General features: G+C 44.8%; 1 protein-coding gene across 1 annotated transcript; it reads left to right on the plus strand.

Moving 5' to 3' along the window:
- Nucleotides 1-1,546: 1,546 nt before the first annotated feature.
- On the plus strand, nucleotides 1,547-4,543 carry LOC147967808 (uncharacterized). The gene is made up of 4 exons (XM_087523257.1): nucleotides 1,547-2,973; nucleotides 3,118-3,250; nucleotides 3,692-3,776; nucleotides 4,464-4,543. Exons 1-4 carry the CDS (start codon nucleotides 1,547-1,549, stop codon nucleotides 4,541-4,543), a joined length of 1,725 nt encoding a protein of 574 aa, XP_087379383.1.
- The last annotated feature ends 19,434 nt before the right edge of the window (nucleotides 4,544-23,977 follow it).

Raw genomic sequence — 23,977 nt, forward strand, 5'->3', positions numbered from 1 at the left:
GGTTGGTGACGTGCCGAGGATTGGAGCTGGCTTGGATTGTTGTCTGTTTTCTTTTTAACTTGTGTGTTTTGAGGTTGCTGCACTAGTCTTGACTAGCCGAGATGTTTAGCCGCCTGAAGAAGGCTGGCGTTGTTTGGACAAGAGAAATATAGAGAATGCGATCTACGTAAGCCAAAGAAACTGCCTAACCGTACAAAATTTTGTTTGGCTCGTCTAACAACACTACGGATATAGGTAACTCGTTTCTCAAACATCCAGAATTCCGGGTTTATGGGAAAACGAGTATTACTCGTTTTCAAACGTGATTAGTATATACGGATGCAACTGCTTTTCTCCGTCCCCGTCTTTTCCTCAACAAACTCAGCTAGCGCCAATTCTGCTGTTTGTGATTCCGTGCAGCCTGCTGCCCCAGGCGCCACCGGTCCAATGGTAAAACGGCTGATTTCCGTGCAGCCTGCATGGCCGGCGTTGAGTGGAGGCAGGGCCTGTGAGTTGACCTGAAGCAGGACCGCTCGCTGGGTAGAGCTTGTGCGGGGCCAACGGTGGACGAAGCGTAGTAGGCTTGGCAACCTAGCAGTTCAAAGGGGCGGACCGGCGGAGGCGCGCAGTAGCCGGCGTCCGCACCGGCGGCGTGTACCTGGCGACCTGGGAGTCTAGCGGCAATCGACATCAGGGGGCGGAGGCGCGCTCTAGCCGGCGTCCGCGAGCAGAATCTTCCACGGGCAAGACGAGGGAGCAGCGGTGTCAGGGAGCGGAGGAAGAATCAGAGAAGAGCAGCATCTCCCTGAGCTTGGATTGGGGAAAGTGTGAGTCACTCACGGAGTCACGCGAGGAGAATGGGAATAGAAACAGCTAATGATCGTGGGTATCCAAACAAGGAACTGGGCGGACCAGTTTTTCGAATTTTCTAACCAAACCTAGCTTTTTATAAACTGATTATTCGCAAAAACAAACTTAAAACGGATTTTCCTAAAAATCGGCTAAAAACTCATTTTCTATAATCCTAACGCTAATCTCTACTATCCAAACAACGCCTAAGGATGTTGAATACCTTTATCTTTTTCCCCCTCTCTTTTGGAACGAATGTGGATGTTGTATCTGGTTTCGTTTTGAAAAAAAATGATTTTTTTTTGCCAGTGATGGTGCCAGAATGGAGCCGGCCGGGTGTTAACAACTTACCATTTTTTATTGCGGGCCAGTTAGCAACTTTCTATTTCATTTTAGTAAAAGTTAACAACTTACCATATTTGTTTCACAAGAGATTACAAGAGATACGGCACCAGGAGCAGGCATGGGCTGGAAGCGCGTGGAGGCCTGACCTGACGCGGCCCATCCGTGTCACTCGAGAAACAGAAACGCGCGTGTTTTCTCTCTGAAACCCTACTCCCAACTTTTCGTTCCCGCTCCTTTCCAAATAAATCGGGACCTGACAAAGCCCCCGCCCGCACTCGCTCCCGTTGCCTGGCATCTCACGCGCAGACACTCCTCTCGCAGCCGCCGGCAAAACCCACCCTACTGCCCCTAGCGCCGCCGTCCTTCCTTCCCTATGGAGAACAAGCAGCAGGACGACTCCGCCACCAGCCGCCGCCGCCTCCTCCCGCCGCTCTACCCCGTCCCCCGCCCCGCCAACACCGGCCGCGCCTCCCACCACCTCCTCTCCTCGCGCCCGCCGTTCCAGCACAACCCAGCCGCCACCCATTTCGCCGCCCAGCCATCTCCCTACGGATCCGGATCCGGATCCACAGCCGGTTCGTCCTCCTACTCATACCAGATGCCGCCGTCGATGCTATCTGACGCCGGAGCGTCGGGGCATGGCGTCGACAGCGTCGGAGGAAGCGCCGCCTTGCAGGCGTGGCACTTGTATCAGAGGAGCATGTCCGGATCCGGGTGGGAAGTGGCCGGTTCGTCCCACCAGCGCCCCTCGTCGCCACTATCTCAAGCTCATGCGTTGGGTGGTGGTGCCGACGGCCTGGGACTGGGAGGGAATTCCACCTTGTTGCAGCCGCAGGGCGCACTCTCCGATTACTGTCAGATGCCACCGCCGTCGCCTCTGGCCATGGATCCCACGTCGGTCCGTGGGGTTGACGGAAGCAGCGGAGACAGCACCTTCGCGTCCTCGCTCGACGCGGCTAGCGTGATGGCGCCCACCAGCACGCAGCCTCTGTCGAGCTCCTCCGTCGGTCAGGCGTCGTCGCATGAGTACGCGCTTCCACCCCTACCACCCACCCTACCACCTTTGCAGACGACGACGGTGGAACTTGAAGACGACGTCTATGCCGCTCTGGAGCTCATCCCGCCTGTGGACGACGAGCTGGCGCTACCGTCCTGCGCCCCCCCACCTTCGGAGACGACGAGGGAACTTGAAGACGTCCTCGGTGCCGCTCCGCAGGGCATCTCGCTTGTGGGCAATGACAACGCGGTCATCGTCAGCCTCCAGCACATGGATCTGGACAGCCTCAACTCCTCTGGCGACATCGGCAACAACAGCAACGGAAGAGTCCACTGCCCACCGCTCGCATGGAACTCGCTCCCCATCGCTGGTCACGCGAGGATGAACAACCAGCCTTTGGACTGGTCGTTTCTGCTGGGGAGGCACCCCAGCGCATCGACGTGGATGCCCGAGCCCTCCTTCTCCAGCAACACGAATGCCATCCAAGCTGCCTGCCCACCAGTACCACTCACATTCAGCACACACCCTGCCCTTGCTCAGTTGGGTACGAATACCGGCAGCGGTAGCTCATCGACCTGGATGCAGAAGCCGATGCTGCCGCCGCTACCTTCTCCCGGGCCGGGTTGGGGAGGATCAGGTGCTGGAAGCAGCAGCCGTGGCCGGCCTAGGAACAAGGATGGCAGAGATGCTCCCCTTGTGGCAGATTTTGCTGATGGCTTATTCACCCAGGACGAGATTACCGTGATCAGGGGGGAGAAGACCCTAGCAGAGAATGTGCTCACAGATCCGAAAGCCGTCCGGAGGTATATCATATGATCCAGCAGTTTGTCCATTCTTCTTTTAGATCTGATCATCAAAGAAAATGTTTAACTCTTGAAAAATACTTTAGCACTAGCAAGCTAGGGCTAACAAATGTGTGTACGTTCTTGTGCGAAATTTATTTGCAGGATCATTCGAAACCGGAGCACTGCACAAAGAGGTAAGCAGCGCAAGATGGCGTACCTGTCCGACCTTGAAAGCAAGGCCGAGCATCTGCAGCAGGAGACTAAGTCACTATCTGCACGAGTGGAGTCGATGAAGGTTTGTAATATCATTGGAAGATGTTCTGCTTGCTTTGCTATTTCTCACTCAAGAAGTAAATATTTTATAATTAATTAAGTGATCAGAACCGTTTTATTAGACTTCAGAGTTCATGAACGTACAAATGAGATTTTAAAAATTCTTGATCTCGTGGATCATCCATAACTTGGCAGAGAATCATTTACGGAAAAAGGCATAAAATGCCCAACTTCAAATTAATGCAGCCATCAACCAGAGAGCTAGGACACATTGGTGCTGAATACAAAGGCAAAAGCTTGATAAAAAAACTTATTTATGTTAAGAATTACATAATAAATTGGTGTTTTATACAATCATCTTATGCAAAAGCTTGATAAAAAAACTTATTTATGTTAAGAATTACATAATAAATTGATGTTTTATACAATCATCTTATTATTTCTTTCATATACTTGTTTGTAGAGTACAGCTGAAGGGCTTACAATTGAAAACAATATGATGAAGCTCAAGCTGCAAGAATTGGAGCAACAATACAAGCTGAGGAATGGTATGCTTTTTCACTTTTCATACGTCTCAAATAACTTATCATATGTTCTTGTTGTGGCAAAGGAAAACAGTGATCACCACTGTGCAATACAAGCTAACAGAACTTATTTATGAACAAAGTGACTGGAGATGTATGATGACATACAGATTTTTTATTGTGAAATTGTAATATATATGTTTATGGTTCTTGATTATATCCTTGTTGGACGTTACGATCCATATGTTATACTGAAGACTCACATTACTATTTCTCTTTACATAATAAATATGTTATTTTCCTCAATCCTCAGGAGGGTATTCTGAACCTTTTCTACGGACTTAAAAAATTAATTTGTAATAGCTTGGGTGTTACAAAGTTTTCTATATTGTCACCATTGAAAGAAAAAAAAACATACTTCTGCTTCCATTTGATAAGGTAACTATTTCTTTTTTTTCATTTGAAAACTTGTTGACATTTTATCGGCTTATTTTGATAACTTTGATTGGCCACAATCTGTCAGCAGGACTATTAGACATGGTAATTAAGTTTCTGATTTCAAACTCTAGCTAGCCCCCCCCCCCCCCCCCCCCCCCCAGTTATTTACTCGACATTAGGATGTAATTTGTTTCTGTGGATCATATATAGGAAATTGTTCTTTTTTACGCAGTCCAGTCACTAAGTTAAGTATGTTCATATTTTTGTATACAGATCTGAATGAAACATTATCTGCTGAAGTCCAACGCCTGACACTACTCCAACAATCTCAGCAACCACAAGGGGAGCAGTGATTATTTCACCAGACATTTTCATGGTGATTTCAAATGAAAAGTACAAGCAGGAAACCATATGGGATGTATACAAATATTTATGTTTGGTGGAACTATCTGCCATTTTCTTGTTGTATGGATATGCCGAGGACATATTGTTGGATGTAGTGCATTATCTTCTCATACATACTTGGATGGAGGTTGAACTACACATAGTTCATGCCTATATATATATAATACTTTGTGATAGAACAATGACAAGCTATTTGTCTTCTTATATTATATATATTTAAATCTTCTAGTTACTGTGTATCTCACATATTCTATCAGTCACATGTCCCTAGCTTATATCCTTATATTACATGAGGAACGCATGTTTCTGCATGTTCAGAACCTCCCTTCTCCATTACTGGCGCGCAACATGTATGGGGCACATTGCTCTTTGCTTAGATCTTGTGAAGTATGATGGTCCAAGAGATATTTTCTAACGAAGAGATGCAGATCATGGTGAATAAGCTCCTCATAGTGTTTCTGTTGACAGAAAATATCGACATTTCTTCCCAGGAAAGAAATAAACTAGCAGATTATTTCCAAGGTCAACACACCTGTCCACAATGTCATCTACAAATGCAAATACAACTTCCATGCTTGGGCGCAACAGGAACCTCGAATTATTTGCCCTTAAGTCGCAGCTCAGATCACAGTTAACTTGTTTTTACTCCACTTCTCTACCCGTGTTGTAGTCGCTCTTGTTCTTTGACTTTTAGGCCCATGTGAAGTAGGATGCTAGTGTGAAGTAGGAAGCTTTGGACTACATCTGGGAGAGATCGCAGCTATAGGGAGGGATCCCGGGATCGTTAAAATATTGACCTATTTTCTAAGAATAAATTTTAGCATAGGATGAGATTACCAAGATCATGGGGAGAAGGCTCTATCAGGCTTGTGCTGACAAATCCCAGAAGCGTCCGCGGGTATCTCATCAAAGAAAATGTTTGAATCTTAAAACTACTTTAATTAGCACAGGGCTAACTACTATATGCTCTTGTTAAATTTATTTGCAGGATCACTGGAAACCGGAGTACTGCACGAAGAGGTAATCAGCGCAAGATGGCGGACCTGTCGGACCTTGAATGCAATGCTGAGCTACTGATGGGCTTACAACCGAAAACAATATGATGAAGCTCAAGCTGCATGGATTGGATCAACAATCGAAGCTGATGAATGGTATGCCTTTCCCTTTTCTTATATCTCAAGTACCTTATCTTATGTTTTGTGGTGGCCAAGGAAGACAGTGATCACCCATGTGCACAAAATGAGTGAAGGTGGATGATGGCATAGAGATTTTTTTTTCTATTTTCAACTTATACCATCTGTGTTATGCTCTTGGATTATATCATTTTTTGATTTTAGGATCCATAATGCTATATTTAGTATATCTTGGTTTTTACTATCAACTTTTCTCGTGAAACATGTGTATATGACTAATTTGCCTCACTAGAAACCTTAAAGAAAAATGATATAAGTGGGATAGGAACAAAAAACATGTCGCATGCACATGACAAATGCATGTTGCGATAAATGTTGTTTATCACTAATCCGATTAATTTTCTTAATACTCAGTTCTTGCGACTTTTGTCAATCAGTTTCGATAGGTAGATTAATTATTTTCAAAAGGCCAACATGTGCACTTGCACACACTAGCTATTTTGAGAAATACACACGTATGTATACTGGAAGTTCTAGTACGTGCTTACACGTGCATGTGATTTGGTTAGAATAAGGTAAATTTTGTCGGCCAGAGACTAGCTGAGTCGTCTTTGCCGAGAGCGGAACTTGGCAGACACATGTACAAGTGTTTTTGCCCTGGGCACTCGGCTAAGTTGGAAATTCCTGTAGTGGTGTACTTATTTTAGAAATATCTAGACTGCAATTGATACTGTGAATAATTAGATCGCATGATGTTCGGCTGCAAGCTACATTACAGTTTATGACATGTAACAGTATGCACTCGTACTTCTCTTGTGCCTTCTTTGGCTACTTGGCAAGGAAATTTTTTCTCTTACTGTACTGTTTTTGACGGCCAAACAATCATCATGGAAATTCATTTGCTGGAACTTAGCTACATTTGTTGGAAAATATATAATGCCCCCACAAGCCAACGTCTGACGTATAGTGCAGTAAATATTCAAACTGATTCTGTTTTGCTTTCTTAGGGAAGTCCCTTGAACACCTTTGTATCCAAAGTAGAGATTAATCATTGAAGACTTGGGTTACTATAACCTTCTTTAACAATCAATATATGTTGCATCTATCATTATTTGGGTATATATTGCATTTTTAGTGACTTGCTTAAATATATCTTCATTGCATTAGCTAACCAGTTCATAAATTATTTACTAATTAGTTTAGGATGACTTCACTATTTCTCTTTACATAATAAATGACTTGCAAATATTTTATGTGTACTAGCTTGGATGTGCTAGAAACTTTTCTATATTAGAACCATTCAGAGAATAACATACTTTGAATTGGACCTATACTTTTATATGTTCTGTGACAAAATGAGCATGCAGAAAGGTGTCATAGCTCCCGGGTGTAGGGACACCCTGAACAGTACATTAAAAAACAGAAACAAAAATCAAAAAATTCTGAAACTTTGCGAAATCAAAGATGATCAAACGTTTGAGGTTCTTGCAAATTTTTATAACAAAATATCAAGTAGAGAAAGGTGTAGACAAGAGTTTCTGATTTCAGTGCTAAAACTGCTCAAAAAATTTAGCACTGAAATCTTTTTCTTGTTTAGAGCTCCTGTAATGTTTTTTCTCAATGAAAACTTGTAAGCACCTACAAAGTTTGAGCATATTTTATGTCTCAAAGTTTCAGAATTTTTTTATTTTTTCTATTTTTTAAATGTACTATTCATAGAGGCTTTTCCTACACCTGGGAGTTGAAAAAACAGTCTCCTGCTTTTATGAATCCATGGTTCTCTCGCTTTTTTATTAATTAGTAGTAGATCAATTATGTTAGTTCTAGGTTTCCGTTTTCTGTTTTTGTAAGCATAGAACGTGTTAGGTGCATTAACTATTAAGTCATGTCTTTTGACATGTATTTTCCATTTTGCTTCTAATAGTATTCACATTATCAATCAATTCAAAAGTATATTTACTACGCCTGTAATATGTTATTTCCATTTTGTAAGAACAACTATTAATTTTTTTATTTTAAAACTTGTTCACAATTTATTGATTTATTTTGATAACTTTGATTGCCCATAATCGTTTTAGCATATGACTTTTGGACAAGGTGATTAACTTTATTATTTCATGCCCTAGCTAGGCGACCTAGTTATGTATTCCATATTAAATTGTGATTTTGTTTATGAGGATCACAAGAAACTGTTCTTTTTTATCTAGTCCAATAACTAAGTTGGTATGTTCATGTTCCTATATACATGTCTGAATGAAACACTAGTAGTCGAAGTCCAACGTCTCACACAGCTCCAGCAATCTCAACAACCACAAGGGGGCGGGGGGGGGGGGGGGGGGGACCTTGATTATTTCAACACACATCTCAAGGTGATTTAAAATGAAAAATACAAGAAGGAAACCATATTGGTTGTAATAATATTTATGTTGTAGCATTGGTGGAATTATCCAACGTTTTTGTGTTGTGTGGATATGCCAAAGAAATATTGTTGGATGTGGTGCATTATGATCATACATACTTGGATGGAGGTTTATGATACTTTGTGCTAAAATAATTTCATGCTATTTGTCTTGTTACATTATTTTTTTTATTTTTCTTTAAAAGCTTCTAGTTACTATGTATCACACATATTCTTCAGTCACATGTCCCTAGCTTATATCCTTATATTACATGATGAGTGCATGTTTCTGCATGTTCAAAACCTTCGCCATTGGCGCACAACATGTATAAGGCACCTTGCTCTGTGCTTTGATCTTGTGATGTATGACGGTCTAAGGAATATTTACTGATGAAGAGATGGACAATATCATGGTGAATAAGCTCCTCATAGTGTTTTTGTTGACAGAAAGTGTCGTTGTTTCTTTCCTAGGAAGAAAATAAATTAGCAGATATTTTACAAGGTCAACACCTATCCACAATGTCACCCACAAATGAAAATACAACTTACATTAGCGGGAGCCTCGAATATAATTTCCCTTAGGCTGCAACTCAGATTACAATTAACTTGTTTTTGCTCCACTTTTTTACCCGCATTCTAGTCTCTCTTGTTCTCTGGCTTTTAGGCCTGTGTGAAGTTTGATGCTTTGGAGTAGATCTGAGAAAGGCCACAGCTAGGGAAGAACACCGGTAGCATTAACATATCAAACTATTTTCTAATAATAAATTTTAGTTGTGTCATTCCCTAACTAGGTATATAGTGTGCTTTTAGTGACTTTCTTAAACATATGTCTAATGCATTTGTCAACCTATTCATAAATTATTTATAACGAACTTACACTCACTTTACTATTCTTGTTTTAGATAATAAATATTATTTTCATCAATCTTCATGAGGTGTCCTGACCTTACCTAATGACCTCATAAATTATTTTATGTGTTATAATTTGGATATCCTAGCTAGTTTTCTACATTAAAACCAATTCGAGAATAACGTAGTTTGGATGGGACATGTACATTTACAATTACTCGAGAAACATAGCTTGTGTGTCCTAATCGGATTTTTTTTCTACGTTTATAAATTCATTTGTTCCTAGCTTCTTTTGTAGTAGATCAATTATTTTAGTCCTAGGTTACCATTTTATCCTATTCGAAGAACTGAATGTGTTATGAGCATTAAGTCCTTGTGTGGTATATGTTTTCCACTTTGCCTCATAAGATTTACATCCTCAATCAGTTCATGAGTCTACTTACACTAGTAGAAAATGGGTAAAATGTGAAGCACATTAGTGCCGGTTTGATTTTGAGCCGGCACTAATGTGTGCATTAGCGCCGGTCCTAGCGGCTAGCTGGCCGCTCTCATTAGTATCGGTTCGTGGCGAACCTTTAGCACCGGTTCGTGCCACAAACCGGTACTAAAGTGAGTGGTGGCAGGATGTTGTCAGTCTGGGGCCCCTCCAGCACCTTTAGTACCGGTTCATATTCGTCCTACATAAACTCTTCGTCCACCCGTGCTCGCTCCGTTCTTCCCCTTTCCCCTCTTCTCTCTTTTCTTTCCCTCTTCCTCTCAAGCTCATCACACATTTTGCCCAAATTTTGTCAAGATTTGAAGGCCCCCATCCATTCAAATGATCACAAAGGTTAGCAACTTTGTCCTTTCATCTCTCATTGCCAGATTAGCTCTTACAATGCTTTATATAGTGATTGATTTGTGATTTTAGTAATTTGGGAGGAATTATATATATGTGCTAGTATTTGATTTATATGCAATTTGAGGTAAAAAAATAACACTTAGTTTGCATATGTAGGTGTGGTTTACTTAGTGCCATCTAAATCTCCGTCGTAACCACCGTCGATCGCCGGCAACGTCCCGTCGCCGGCACCACCTTGTGGTGAGCCTCTTGTTCATGAATGTTTTATATAAAAAATTGAGGTTTGTGTGATTTGGATATATAGTTACTCGTATAATTATCCTACCCATACGTTGTTTGTTATACATAGTGCCATGGTTTTGATATCCGTCCCCGTCGGCCCTCGTCCGAGTTATGATTCGGATGTGGTATATTCTCTTTTAAAACTATTTGTTGCATTTCGTGTTTATGACAAATTATGCCCATCAAGTTGACATAGATATTTGTATGTAGGAGGTAGTTGAACCGGAAATTCCAACCGACCCTATTGTCGAGAGGTTAAATTTAGTTGAAAGAGAAAACGAGGATTTGAAGGAAAAATTGAAAAGAATTAAGGGGGAGAAGATGGAATTGGAGTTGCATGTTGCCGATGTCATCGATGATCACAAGATTAAGATGGAGAAAATGCGCTTGAAGATTAGAAAGGTTAGAAAATATGCCATTCATAGTGAGGCTTGGTATCATTATGTTGTTGGATCAATTGTTACCTTAGTTGCGATCTTGATCACATTTGTTGTTGCATTTAAATTCTTTAGCTAGAGAGTTATTTGTTTGTTGCATTTAAGTGTTGTATGAACTTTATGTATGAACTTGTATTAATTTGTTCTTTTTCGGTGTTGTGTAATGAAGATGAGCCGACAATGGATGTACGATGACTGATGCTCTCCCGAGTTCATTAATGGTGTGCATACTTTTCTACTTGCGGCTGAGGCAAACAAGCGGGCGGATGATTTTATGCCTTGTCGATGTGCTCGCTGTAAGAATGATCTAAATTACTCTAAGTCAAGAACCATTCATGTCCACCTGTTTAAGTCCGGTTTCATGCCCCACTATAATGTTTGGACCAAGCACGGAGAAAGAGGGGTTATGATGGAAGACAATGAAGAAGAAGAGGACGACAACAACTATCCTGGCCATGGGTTCCCTGAATACGATGATACAACAATGGGGGACGAAGCTGAGCCGGTAATGCGGGAAGAAGCTGAGTCGGCAATGCGGGAAGAAGCTGAAGAAGAGGCATCAGATGAGCCCATTGATGATCTAGGTCGGGCCATTTCCGATGCAAAGAGAAACTGCGCAAGTGATTTGGAGAAGAAGAAGTTGCAGCGCATGTTAGAGGATCACAAAAAATTGTTGTACCCGAATTGCGTAGGTGACAAAAAAAGCTGGGCACCACACTAGAATTGTTGCAATGGAAGGCAGAGAATGGTGTATCTGACAAGAGATTTGGAAATTTGCTGGTAATGATAAAGAATATGCTTCCAAAGGACAATGAATTGCCCGAGAGTACGTACGAAGTAAAGAAGGCTGTCTGCCCTTTAGGGTTAGAGGTGTAGAAGATACATGCATGCCCTAATGATTGCATCCCCTACCGCGGTGAGTACGAGGATTTGAGCGCTTGCCCGGTATGCGGTGCATTGCGCTATAAGATCAGCCGCGATGACCCTGGTGATGTCGAGGGCGAGCGGCCCAGGAAGAAGATTCCTGCCAAGTTGATGTGGTATGCTCCTATAATACCACGTTTGAAACGTTTGTTCCAAAACAAAGAGCATGCCAAGGTGATGCGATGGCACAGAGAAGACCGTCAGAAAGACGGAAAGTTGAGAGTACCCGTTGATGGGTCGCAGTGGAGAAAAATCGAGAGAAAGTACGGGAAGGAGTTTGCAGATGACGCAAGGAACGTATGGTTTGGTCTAAGCGCAGATGGCATTAATCCTTTTGGGGAGCAGAGCAACAACCATAGCACCTGTCATGTGACTCTATGTTTGTATAACCTTCCTCCTTGGTTGTGCATGAAGCAGAAGTTCATTATGATGCCAGTGCTCATCCAAGGCCCTAAGCAACCCAGCAACGATATTGATGTGTCCCTAAGACCATTAGTTGAAGAACTCTTACAGCTATGGAATGGAACAGGCGTACGTGTGTGGGATGAGCACATGGGGGAAGAATTTGACCTAAAGTCGTTGTTGTTCGTGACTATCAATGATTGGCCTGCTCTTAGTATCCTTTCAGGACAGACAAACAAGGGATACCGCGCATGCACGCACTGTTTGGACGATACCGACAGTATATATTTGGCTAATTGTAAGAAGAATGTGTACCTGGGACATCGTCGATTTCTTTCGAGCAGGCATGCCGCCCCCTCCTCGTCGCGCCGCCCCCGTCGCGCCGTCCGCGTCGCCGACCCGTCCCCATCCCCGCACCGGCCCGCGTCACCATGCCCGCACTGGCCCGCGTCACCGTCGCCGTCGCCTCGACCTTGCCCGCGTTGTGAGCCTCTGTCCCCCCTCTCCTCCCTCCAATCGAAGCCGCCGCGCGCACCGCCGGCGCCGTCGATCGCCTTGGCTCGCAGTCGCGGGCGTCCCCGCGCGTCCCCGCACCGTCGCCCTGCACACACACAACACATACACACATACAGAATTTTTGATCTGTTTTTAGTTTTTAGTTTTTCTGTTTTTAGTTTTTAGTTTTCTGTTTTTAGTTTTTAGTTATATATATAGAAATGTTAGTTTTTAGTTTTCTGTATTAATGTTAGAAATGTTAGTTTTTAGTTATTAGTTATATATAGAAATGTTAGTTTTTAGTTATTAGTTTTCTGTATTAAGGTTAGAAATGTTAGTTATATATAGAAATGTTAGTTTTTTCTGTATTAATGTTATAGAAATGTTAGAAATGTTAAAGAAAAATTTTGTTATAGAAATGTTAGAAATGTTAGTTTTAGATATGGTCAATGTTTTTTAGTTTATTATATTTTTAGTTATAAAATTTAGAATTTGCATATATGAAATCACAATCCATCATTTAAAAAATGTTACTTTACTTTTGCGGCATATAGTATTTGTTGTCGACGATGCCCGGCACGCATCCTCGCCGTCGACCCGTTCGCGACGACGTCCTGCTTCAGAGGAACCATGTCCGGGACTGGGCTCCGCCGGGCTGGCACTGAGAGGTGCTACCTTCAGGGGCACGACGCTTGGTGAGGAACCCGACCCCGGGTCCCGTTGTCGACCCTGATCTCCTTTGGTGGCATTCGCGTGGGCCACTTTCGGTGCGGAGGGAGCCGGCCCCGCCGGAGGTGGTACGTCGCCGTGTCAGGGAGGAGGACGAGCACGTCCATCGCTACATGGCTTCTATGAACGTCAGGTTCTCCAATACCTGGCAGGTTCTTTGGGGAGATCACCCGAGCTATGATCCAGTGATGGTTCCTTCACTTTGGTTGTCCACCGCCCGCGCCTCAGGAACCGCGAGTGGCCTAGATTACTCTCTAGTATTCGATCTTTATTAGCTAGCTAGCTAGCTAGTGATGTATTCGATATATAATATTCGAGATGATTTATTTGAGATTATATATATTATTCGAGACGATGTATTCGAGATTATATCTATTATTCGAGACGATGTATTCGAGATTATATTCGATGATGCTTATTATGTACTATGATTGATTCAGTTTTCCCTTATTATTAATTGATTGCATCCATGCATTGTAATTTGAATACTAAATTGTTTTATATTTCTTTTGGATTAGTTAAATAAAAGCTATGGCGGACAATACCGGCAGAGAGGGAGAAGAGGCCCTGTTCAATATCATACGTCATCCTTGCGGGCCAGATGATGATCAGAATGAAGAAGATTATGACGGCTCCGAATATCTAAACAACACCGGGGAGGGTGATATGATATTCGATCGCGACGATCGAATTGATAAAGTCATGAACTATGATTATGAACATGACGAAGAAAATGTTGATCTTGAAACAACAAAGACCGGTGAGGTATATTTATATAAGCAGGCATCTGGTGATCATCACATGTTTTAAATGACTTGAAGATATATTAACGAATCGATCTTTCTTCTTTCAGCCATCCGGATCGAGCAAATCTTCAGGCAGCAGGACAGTATGAGGCCCGAACAAAAAGTTGAAGGAGGCGTAAAGTACAATATCTAGGCCATCAAACCTAATGGCGAACCATTAGCGCCTAAGAAGATTGCGGACAAGTTCATTCGTTAGTGCGGAGTTCTTGTGAAGGACCAACTCCCGATCTCCCTTCAAGAATGGAGAGAGCCAGCAAAGCCACGTCCAGATCTTACTTTTGTCGACGACAGACAAAAAGTTCTGCTTTGGGAAACTCTCATGGAACATTTCACCCTACCAGATCATTTCACAGATGCAGATGTGGAGAAAGTCAAGGACGCTGCACTTAGGAAGATGGCGGTTGCATTCAACAACCACAAGAAATGTGTATGGGACAAGTACGTCAAGCGAGGAAGGAAGACTCCAGTATTCAAGGGAACACTAGAGAAGCAAAGTGCTCATTGGGACGATTTCATGAAATTCAAGGAATCGGAATTATCTAAGGAACGGTCGAGAATAAACAAGGCCAATGCCGCAGAAAAGGATAAGTTTCATAAGCTGGAGCTAGGTGGCTACGCGGTGGCAATGCCTAAGTGGGATAAGTCTGAGAAAGAGATGGAGGATGCATGTGTCACTCCAGTTACATTGAGCTGGCCCCCAGGTGGAGGACTTGGTTCTATGCGCATGGGGGGGCGTTGGACCCGAAGACAGGCATAGTTTCGAAGAAGGCATGTCTGAATGGAGCCGAAGATAAGATACTTGTTGCAATAGAAGAGGCTCGATCGGGGGTGTTCGAGCCCAACAGAGAGAACGACGAGCTTACGCGTGCCCTGGGAAATCCTGAACACCCGGGAAGAACATGAGGCAAGGGCGTTATTCCGTGGTATGAGGGGTTTTCGGACTGGAACGCCGACTACAGAAGCCGTGCGAGAAGGAAGATTGTGGAGGAGAAGAAGAGGAAGATGGAGGAGGAGCAGAGGAAGCAGGACTATGAACACCTTCAAGGCCTAGAATCAGCGCACGCGGACTTGGCAGTCAAATTCCAGTGGCAGCAGGAGCAGATCGACTCACTTAGCCAGCAAAGGGGGTCTTAGCAGCGGCAACAGCTAGCGAATGATCCAGCATTGGATAGCACCGTCCCATCCATGCCGAGAAGCAGCGTGGGTTCCGCCCTGGGCGACGCAATGCTGGATAGATACCCCGTGGATAACATCATGGAGAACACTAACTACGAGCTACACTTCAAAATGAAGAACATATCCATGAAGGTGGCGGACGCTGTTGCTTTTACAAATCCCCTCGAGGCAACCTTCCATTGCAAACCGATTCCAGTGGGCTATGCTTGTGTCTTGGTTGATGAGGTGGTGGACCAATATTCGGGGCTAGAGCTTGACATTCCTGGAGGTGACGAGGAGCACACACTGTGAGAGGCCAAACATCGTATCATCCTATGGAGAAAGGATTACATCATCTTTCGAAGGCCACCGACACCGTGTCAGCCGACTCCTCGTCGAAGTCCGCCACCGAGTCAGCAGACTCCCGCTCCTCCAAGTCCACCAACGCGTCAAGCCACTCCTCCTCCTCCTCCAAGTCCGGCAAAGCGTCAGACCACTGCTCCCCCAAGTCCGACACAGCGCCAGACCACTCCTCCTCCAAGTCTGCCACAGCTTCAGGCCACTCCTCCTCCAACTCAGCCACGTCAGCCATCTCCGCCGCCTCAGCAATCACGGAAGAGAGCCGCCGCAGCTATGGTGCGTAGCGGTACAAGTCGAGGTAGTACGGGAGGTACAGGGAGGCAAGCGTTTTCAATATGGTCCAAGCCTCGCGCCTCTTCCGCAGAGGCCTTACGACAAGTCCGAGGAGGAAAACACAACCATAGTGAAGGCCCATGTGGAAGCCCATTTGGCACCCAAACCGCCACCGCTGCCAACGGAGAAAGTGCCTAAGGAAAAGATTGACCACTTCATTCGTATGGCTAGAGCACCAGCTCCCAAGCCTGTTGACACAGACTATGAGCGCCACCTCAAGAAGTTAAATCGAGCACGTCTACAGAATGAGGCGAGCTCGAGCTCGAGCAAATCAGCTGGCAAAAAATGCGGTAAAACCGTTCCCCAGCTGGGAGAACAGGCGGTGCAATCAATCCCCCCGCTTGTTGTGCCAACAACACATGAGAGTACGCGCGCGCAATATTATTGTGGGAAAACCGTTAACGTTCCCCAGCTGGGCGATGTGGTAATAACCGAGCAGCATATAACGCAGGCTGAAATGCTCAAGATCACTGTTGGACAACTCCTCCATATCGAGCTCGTGTCTCCGCTTAGAGAGGAGGAAATAAAACGGAAATATGTCCGGGGCCAACCTTTGGTCGAGCCAGACGAGGTCAAGAAGCTCCCAACGAGAATGTATGAATTGCATCAATGGTACATGAACATTACCAAGATTTCCAATCGAGAGTCCCTCATGGTGAATGTCAAGAAGGACCATTACTTCCATGAGAAAGCTGTGTCCGTTGAGTATTCAGAACTATTTCAGTTATACAATCAAGACGCACTCGACAAATCTATCATCAGTTGCTATTGTCTGTAAGTGATTTCTTTTTGTAATTTAAGTCTCAAGCTAGCTGTAGTGATCATTTTGATCAATCATTACCTGTAATTATCCTCACTATATTCTTTTCTGTGGTATTATGCATGATGAAGATGTATGAAATGAAAAAAGGTGCACGCTATGGCATTGGGTTCATTGACCCAAATACCATTAATGAATACACATGGGAATTATATACATATTATCGAGCAAGTGTAGAGGAAAACATGCTAGAGTTCTTCAAGCGCCTCAAATACAATGAAGATATACTACTTCCTTACAACTTCCTGTGAGTCACACTGTCTTGTACTACAAATTCTGTTTTTGCTTACTAGCTAGCTACATGTTTTTGCTTACATATATATGTCCGCTTAATTAAGACATGCAAACGTGTGTGCATTTTCACTGGATCTTGTTAATCATTAAAGTTGATGAAGGAACAGTTGAAGTACTGGACTCACTACTTAAGAAAGAAAGTGACTACACCATCGTGAAGGGGATAGTCGACAGGTAATTTCAATCATTATTAACTATATCTTGGCCTATTTAATTAGTTCGTCATTTCCTGATAACAACTATTTAATAACCCCTTTATTCATTTTTTTGTCGGCGGGCAGGGCTTGGGCAAAGTTCATCAACGTCACTCCAGGCCAAAGGAAACAAAAGCTGAAATGGTATCGACCCAAGGTAAGTAATTAAGTAGTACTAGCTAGCTAGCTGCCATCTCTTTAATTATCATGCTTGATTAATTATTATCTGATCAAATTCCATTCTCGTAAAGGCCCTGAAGCAGGCGCCGGGGAATGATCTGTGTGGATACTACGTTTGCGAGAACATTCACATGATGGCGTCCGAAAGGAGCAGATCTCAAAGACAGGACTGGGTACGTTTGTCAGAACACTATTCATAATTTTTACACCATTATCGATATCTAGTCACACAACTAATACACATGCATATTGATCTACTTCTTAACAGTTCAGAGAGGTGTGGGAGAAGCTCCTACCAACGGAGCGCATACAAGCAATTCAAAGAGGAAATAGCGGGATTTTTGCTCGACCAGGTCATAGATACGAACGGATAATACTATTACCCGCTACCGCCCCCATGAACCACTTCCAATTGTCATCGTGCTCCGAAGGCACCAATTAGGAGAAATTGTATATAGCTAGCTAATTGTATATATATACATGTGTGTATGTGTGAATTAATGGTGGTTGTGAGAATTTCGATGATATATATATATATATATATATATATATATATATATGATCGGTTCTACTAGAAATTCTATTTATATATATGCATTACGTGTACAATATGCAGTACCGTAAAATGCCAGCAAACGAAAAACAATTAAATGGAAAACACAAAATTAAATGAAAAATAAATCATAAACCCAAAACCCCAAACCTTTTAATACCGGTTGGTGTCACCAACCGGTACTAAAGGGCTCCCTGACCCCAAAGCTGGCTCGTGCCACGTGGTTGCCCTTTAGCACCGGTTCGTGCGGAACCGGTACTAAATGGGGGATCTTTAGTCCCCACACTTTAGTGCCGGTTACCGAACCGGCACTAAAGGGCCTTACGAACCGGTGCTATAGCCCGGTTCTGCACTAGTGTTATTATATTCGTATATTGTACATCACTTTCATGTTGTAAGAATTCACTGTTTTTTGCATTAACATCATATTGATATTTTAATGGCTTTTGATGCTGGTGAGATTTAATGGTTCTCATGTGTCAAATGGTTTATACCAAGAGATCAGCCCCAAAGTGGTGCAACTGAAGCAGCTAAAATACATAATCAGCTCATACAGCTCTAGCAATCTCAACAAACACAAGAGGCATGTGATAATTTCACTACACAAGGTGATTCCAAATGAAAAGTAAATGCAGGAAAGTATATGGGATGCCTAGTATTTTCTTGTAACATTACTTAGTGGAATTTTTTGCCATTTTTTTTGTTGTGTGGTGATTCCTAGATATTTCGTTAGATGTTGCGCATATGTCTCATTCATACTTGGACGGAGATTGGATTATCATAATTCATGCATTTATATATATATATATTATGCTTCATACTGGAATAATGTCAAGCTAATTCTCTTTTTATATTTTACCTTTCTATAAATGCTTCTTGTTATAGTGCATCATACACATTCAGCAATCATGTGATCCTAGTTTGTATCTTTATATTACATGATGAACAGATGTTTTTGCATGTTCGGTACCTTCTCCCTTGGCACACGACATGTCTAGGGCACCGTTCTCTGCTTCTTGTGGAGTATGCTGGTACAAGGGATCTTTGCTGATGAAGGGAGGAAGAAGATCATGGTGAATAATCTCCTCATGGTGTTTTTATTCACAGAAAATATTGTTGTTTCTATCTAGGGAAAGAAAGAACTACACATATCCAAGAAGTCGTCTACAAATGCAAATACAACTTTTATGGTTGGGCGTAGCAGGAGCCTCCACTACTGGGAAAAAGCCTAGTAGTAGCGCGGGTTAAACAACTAGTAGTAGGGCGGGTGCCCTTGCTACTACTACGGCGCTACAGCTAACTGGTAGTTGTAGCGTGGTTCATCCTGCGCTACTAGTACATGTGTTAGTAGTAGCGGAGATTCCACACGGGCTACTACTAACTATCTATAGCGCGTGTCTAAGACCCGCACTACTACTATTAATTTCAAAAACCAAAAAAATCTCGACCCCGTGCATGTTGCCAATGGTTCGATCCAGCGTCGACAAGGGTCGCCGGAGGTGCAGACAGGTAGCGGCAGACCAGATCCGGTGACGGTTGTTGGAGAGGGACCGAATCTAGTGGAGAGCAAGAGGATGGTGCGAGGATCCTGTTCGCGGCCAAGGCGGAGAGCTCCTGGTTGGCCATGTCGATGACCTACGCAGGCATCGCCATGGGAGGTGATTAAAACCGAAGGGAGAGGGAGAGGGAGAGGGAAAATAGAAACAAGGGAGAAAGGAAGGATATGGAGGGTGCACCAGTGGTGAGGTGCTCCGTCGTGGTGGCATGGAGGCGAGGGGGAAGACGGGCGAGCTCCTGGATGCCAGCGACGCTAGGAGGTGGACTCGTTAGGCGCCAGTGAGGAGGAGATGTGCTTGGGGAGGAGCACCTTAGGACAGCCTATGGAGATAGAGGGAGAGTGAGGGAGAGAGGAGGGATTCGGCCGAGGATATGAGGACCTCACCTACCTCTTACTTAGTAGTAGCGAGGGGTATAAAACCGTGCTACTACTATCAACTTAGTAGTAGCGCGGGTTTATACCCCTCGCTACTACTATGGCATGTCCCGAGGGGGGGGGCACGGTAGAGATTGCTTAGTAGTAGCGAGGGCTAAAAACCCACGCTACTACTATCAACTTAGTAGTAGCGAGGGGTAAAAACCCGCACTACTAGTAAGTAGCAGTAGCGAGGGGTATAAACCCGTGCTACTAGTAAGTAGCAGTAGCGAGGGATATAAACCCGTGCTACTAGTAAGCTTCTACCTATAAGCTTTTCCCTAGTAGTGCTCGAATATATGTTTGCCCTTAGGTCGTAGCTCAGATCACAATTAACTTGCATTACTCCACTTTTCTACCCTACTTCTAGTTGCTACCTTGGGGGAGGGGGAGGGGAAGGAGGGGGGGGGGGGGGTCGCCCCGGGCCCTCAAAAGCCAAGGTCCCCTGGCTGGGGCTAGTATAGCATGCCCACATGAGAAATATGGACATGCCGTCAGTCACGGCATGAGATCACTCATGTGCACCTAACCGATGTCTATTTTCTTTTTTTCCAAGCCATCTCCATCTCCCCTTTTCACAGCCAATCTCCACCTTTCGTTTCTCTTGTTCCATTGAAATAGCATTTCACTTCCTTTATAGATAACAACACAACCGTCTGAATGATATATCGTGTTTAGGAAATCCTCAAGAGCTAAATGACAACAAAACATGTCAAGAACGCTGAACCACACTAAACACCTCAACGCACCGCCGAGAGTAACCACACAAGACACACCATCAAGCCGGAGAGATGACCACGCTCATCGACAACGCCCCAAGAGGGACAAAACATGAAGCGCTACCGCCACCCCATCAGCCAAAGCGAATGCAGGCTTTTCACCCTAAGTATCGGAGGATAGGGAGGGGTCAAGGTGGTGCTCCAAGAGGATCACGACACCCATAGGCGCCGCCGCTGCCAGTGCCAAGGCGCAAAGCTTTCACTCGACCTCTCATACGCACCATAACACATGAACTAGTCACAGATGTACTGATGGTGTCATGGGATAGGGGTACGCACCACGTCGGTCTGTCATTCATGGGTCGTGCCGAGGACCCTCCAGCGACTGAAGAATGGGCCACACATGCCCTGGCCCTCGGCGTAATCAAGATGGAGTTTACCGAAGACTTGGCATACATTTCAAGACGTATTTGAATGATTGGCATGTTTATCCTTAGATTGTAACCGACTATGTGTAAACCCCAGATACCCCAGTGCGTATATAAGCCGAGGGGATTAGTCTGTAGAGGGACGATTTCAAGGTTTAGAGGTTAAAACCCATATATACAATCTCCAGGTAGATCATCCTTTACTTTGTACCCCATCCTCAATCAATATAATAAGAGCATGATGTAGGGTTTTACCTCTTCGAGACGGCCCAAACCTAGGTAAATACCGTGTCCCTATTCTTCCTATTACCATCGTACCAAGATCACCAGCTCGGGACCCCTTACCCAAGATCCACTGGTTTTAGCACCGACACTGATGACCCACAAGTATAGGGGATCTATCGTAGTCCTTTTGATAAGTAAGAGTGCCGAACCCAATGATGAGTAGAAGGAAATGACGAGATGTTTTCAGCATAGTATTTTCTGCAGGCACTGAAATTATCGGTAACAGGTAGTTTTATGGTAAGATAATTCATAACAGGTAACAAGTAACAAGTGTAGCAAAACTGCAGCAACGTGTCCCAATCCTTTTTGTAGAAAAGGATAAGCCTCGATGAACTCTTATATAAAGCAAAGCTCTCCTGAGAATGATACGTCTCCATCATATCTACTTTTCCAAACTCTTTTGCCCTTGTTTTGGACTCTAACTTGCATGATTTGAATGGAACTAACTCGGACCGACGCTATTTTTAGTAGAATTGGCATGGTGTTACTTTTGTGTAGAATAAAAAATTCTCGGAATGACCTGAAACTTCCGGAGCCAAGTTTTGGAATTAATAAAAAATATTGGCGAAAGAATCTGCACCAAGGGGCCCACACCCTAGCCACAAGGGTGGGGGCGCGCCCTCCGACCTTGTGGCCCCCTAGACCTCCACCGACTCCATATATTCTCTTTCAGGGAGAAAAAATTAGCGAGAAGGATTCGTCATGTTTTACGATACGGAGGCGTCGCCAAGCCCTGTTCTTCCTCGGGAGGGCAGATCTGGAGTCTGTTCGAGGCTCCGGAGAGGGGAATCCATCGCCATCGTATCATCAACCATCCTTCATCACCACTTTCATGATGCTCACCGCCGTGCGTGAGTAATTCCATCGTAGGCTTGCTGGACCGTGATGGGTTGGATGAGCTTGACCATGTAATCGAGTTAGTTTTGATAGGGTTTGATCCCTACACTACAAAAATAAGACACATCTGTGACATTTTTGGGCCGAACGAATTTTTTTTTCTGCCATACTTATGACACTTCTATGACAATAATTGTGACAAAATCCGGTATCATCATAGATGTGGTGGGGTCCTACTTCTATGACAGAAAATGGGCTTTTCGTCCTGGGCGAACCAGAGACGCAGTTGCATGACATTCTTTGGGCCGTCCATGACGGAAAAACCATGGTAGAAGTGAGGGTGAGGAAAATGTCAGGGAGTTCCCGGTTACGGTGGCTGGTCGGGGGCCGAGCGATGCTCATTTCTCTCGTACGTACGAGCGTGTGTGCGAGGCATTGCGCTCTAACTGAACCCGAGCGAGGCGTTGGGCTCTAACTGAACCCGGGCGATTGAACTGCAGGCTACGCGTTACTAAACCCGAGCGATCGATCGATGGCTGTTAACTGAACCTGATCAAGCGATTCCTTCGCTACTGCTGCTAACTGAAGCCGATCGATGCTGCCTCTGGATGAACAATGAGCGTTGTTGGGGGGTTTGGATGAACAGTTCCCGGTGGGGGTTGGATGAACAGGAACCCGTGGTAGTAGAGGTCGTTGCCCCTGGATGAACAGTACCCCGATCGATCGAGCCGGTGAATGAACAGGACCCCGTGGAGGGCTGGATGAACAAGATCCCATGGAGGGCTGGTTGAACAGTAGCCGGTGGAGGGCTGGTTGAACAGTAGCCGGTGGAGGGCTGGATGAATAGTAGCCTGTGGAGGGGTGGTTGAACAGGACCCCCGTGGAGAGGGATGGTTGAATAGTAGCCGGTGGAGGAGCGCGCGGTGGAGGCTGGATGAACAGGAGCCCGTGGATGAACAGTCGCAGGTGGAGGCTAGAGGAGATCGACGGTGGATGAACAGTAGCTCGTGGAGGCTGGAGGAGGTCGACGGTGGAGATGAATAGTATCTCATGGAGTCCCGTTTTGCGGTACGCCACACCCCTCCCGATGAACAGGACCCCCGTTTCGACCGTAGCGCTCCAACACAAATCCGTTTCCTCCGTTTTGCGGTACACCACACCCCTCCCAATCAACATGACCACGTTTCGACCGTAGGAGGTCTGTTTCCTCCTTTTGCGGTATGCCAGACCCCTCCCAATGAACAAGATCTCGTTTCGACCGTGGCCAGTCGAACACAAGGTCGTTTCCTCCGTTCTGCGGTACGCCAGGCCTCGTTTTCATCGGCTGTTCCATCCAAGGTGGTTGGCTCCCGATGAACATCACGCGTTCCGTTGCCTCCCGATGAACACAAGGCATTCCGTTGCATCCCCATGAACATGACGACGATGCAGTTTCTTCGTTCCGACCCAGCCACAACCATGTACACAAGCCCTGGTCGTACGTATGCGCGAGTAGGCGTACGAGACCCCGCCCGTATGTACGTATGTGGTGGTATTTACTTTCTTGCACCCTGGCCGTTGTACGTACATGTACATGCTATGTGCACGCCTCTACTACCACACGTGCGTGCCTCTACTACCACACGTGCCCTTCCTTACATGACCACGGTTCATCACTGCAGCCTACAGACAGACCGATCGACCAGTATGTACGTACACGTTCGCGACCAGAATGACAACACTACGTACGCTTCGACCGGGTGGGTCCCGACTATCAGGCACTTCCTTGCGTGCGAAGATGTAGCTGGTGGGTCCCAGCAGTCAGGGGGCGAATCATTTTTTTGCTCGTAATATGAATGCACTTCCTTGCGTGTGAAGATGTAGTTGGTGGGTACCAGCAGTCAGGGGGAAACATTTTTTTCAAGAAATACGGTGGCCCATCCGGTTGTTGGGGAACGCAGTAATTTCAAAAAATTT

This window comes from Triticum urartu, chromosome 5A (assembly GCF_056163025.1).
Source record: "Triticum urartu cultivar PI428250 chromosome 5A, HENAU_Tu73, whole genome shotgun sequence".
Taxonomy (NCBI): Eukaryota; Viridiplantae; Streptophyta; class Magnoliopsida; order Poales; family Poaceae; genus Triticum; species Triticum urartu.

Coding starts and splice junctions, on each gene's coding strand:
- LOC147967808 (XM_087523257.1), top strand. CDS start 1,547: ATGGAGAACAAGCAGCAGGACGACTCCGCCACCAGCCGCCGCCGCCTC. Junction 2,974..3,117: donor GATCCGAAAGCCGTCCGGAG/GTATATCATATG, acceptor ATTTATTTGCAG/GATCATTCGAAACCGGAGCA. Junction 3,251..3,691: donor CACGAGTGGAGTCGATGAAG/GTTTGTAATATC, acceptor ACTTGTTTGTAG/AGTACAGCTGAAGGGCTTAC.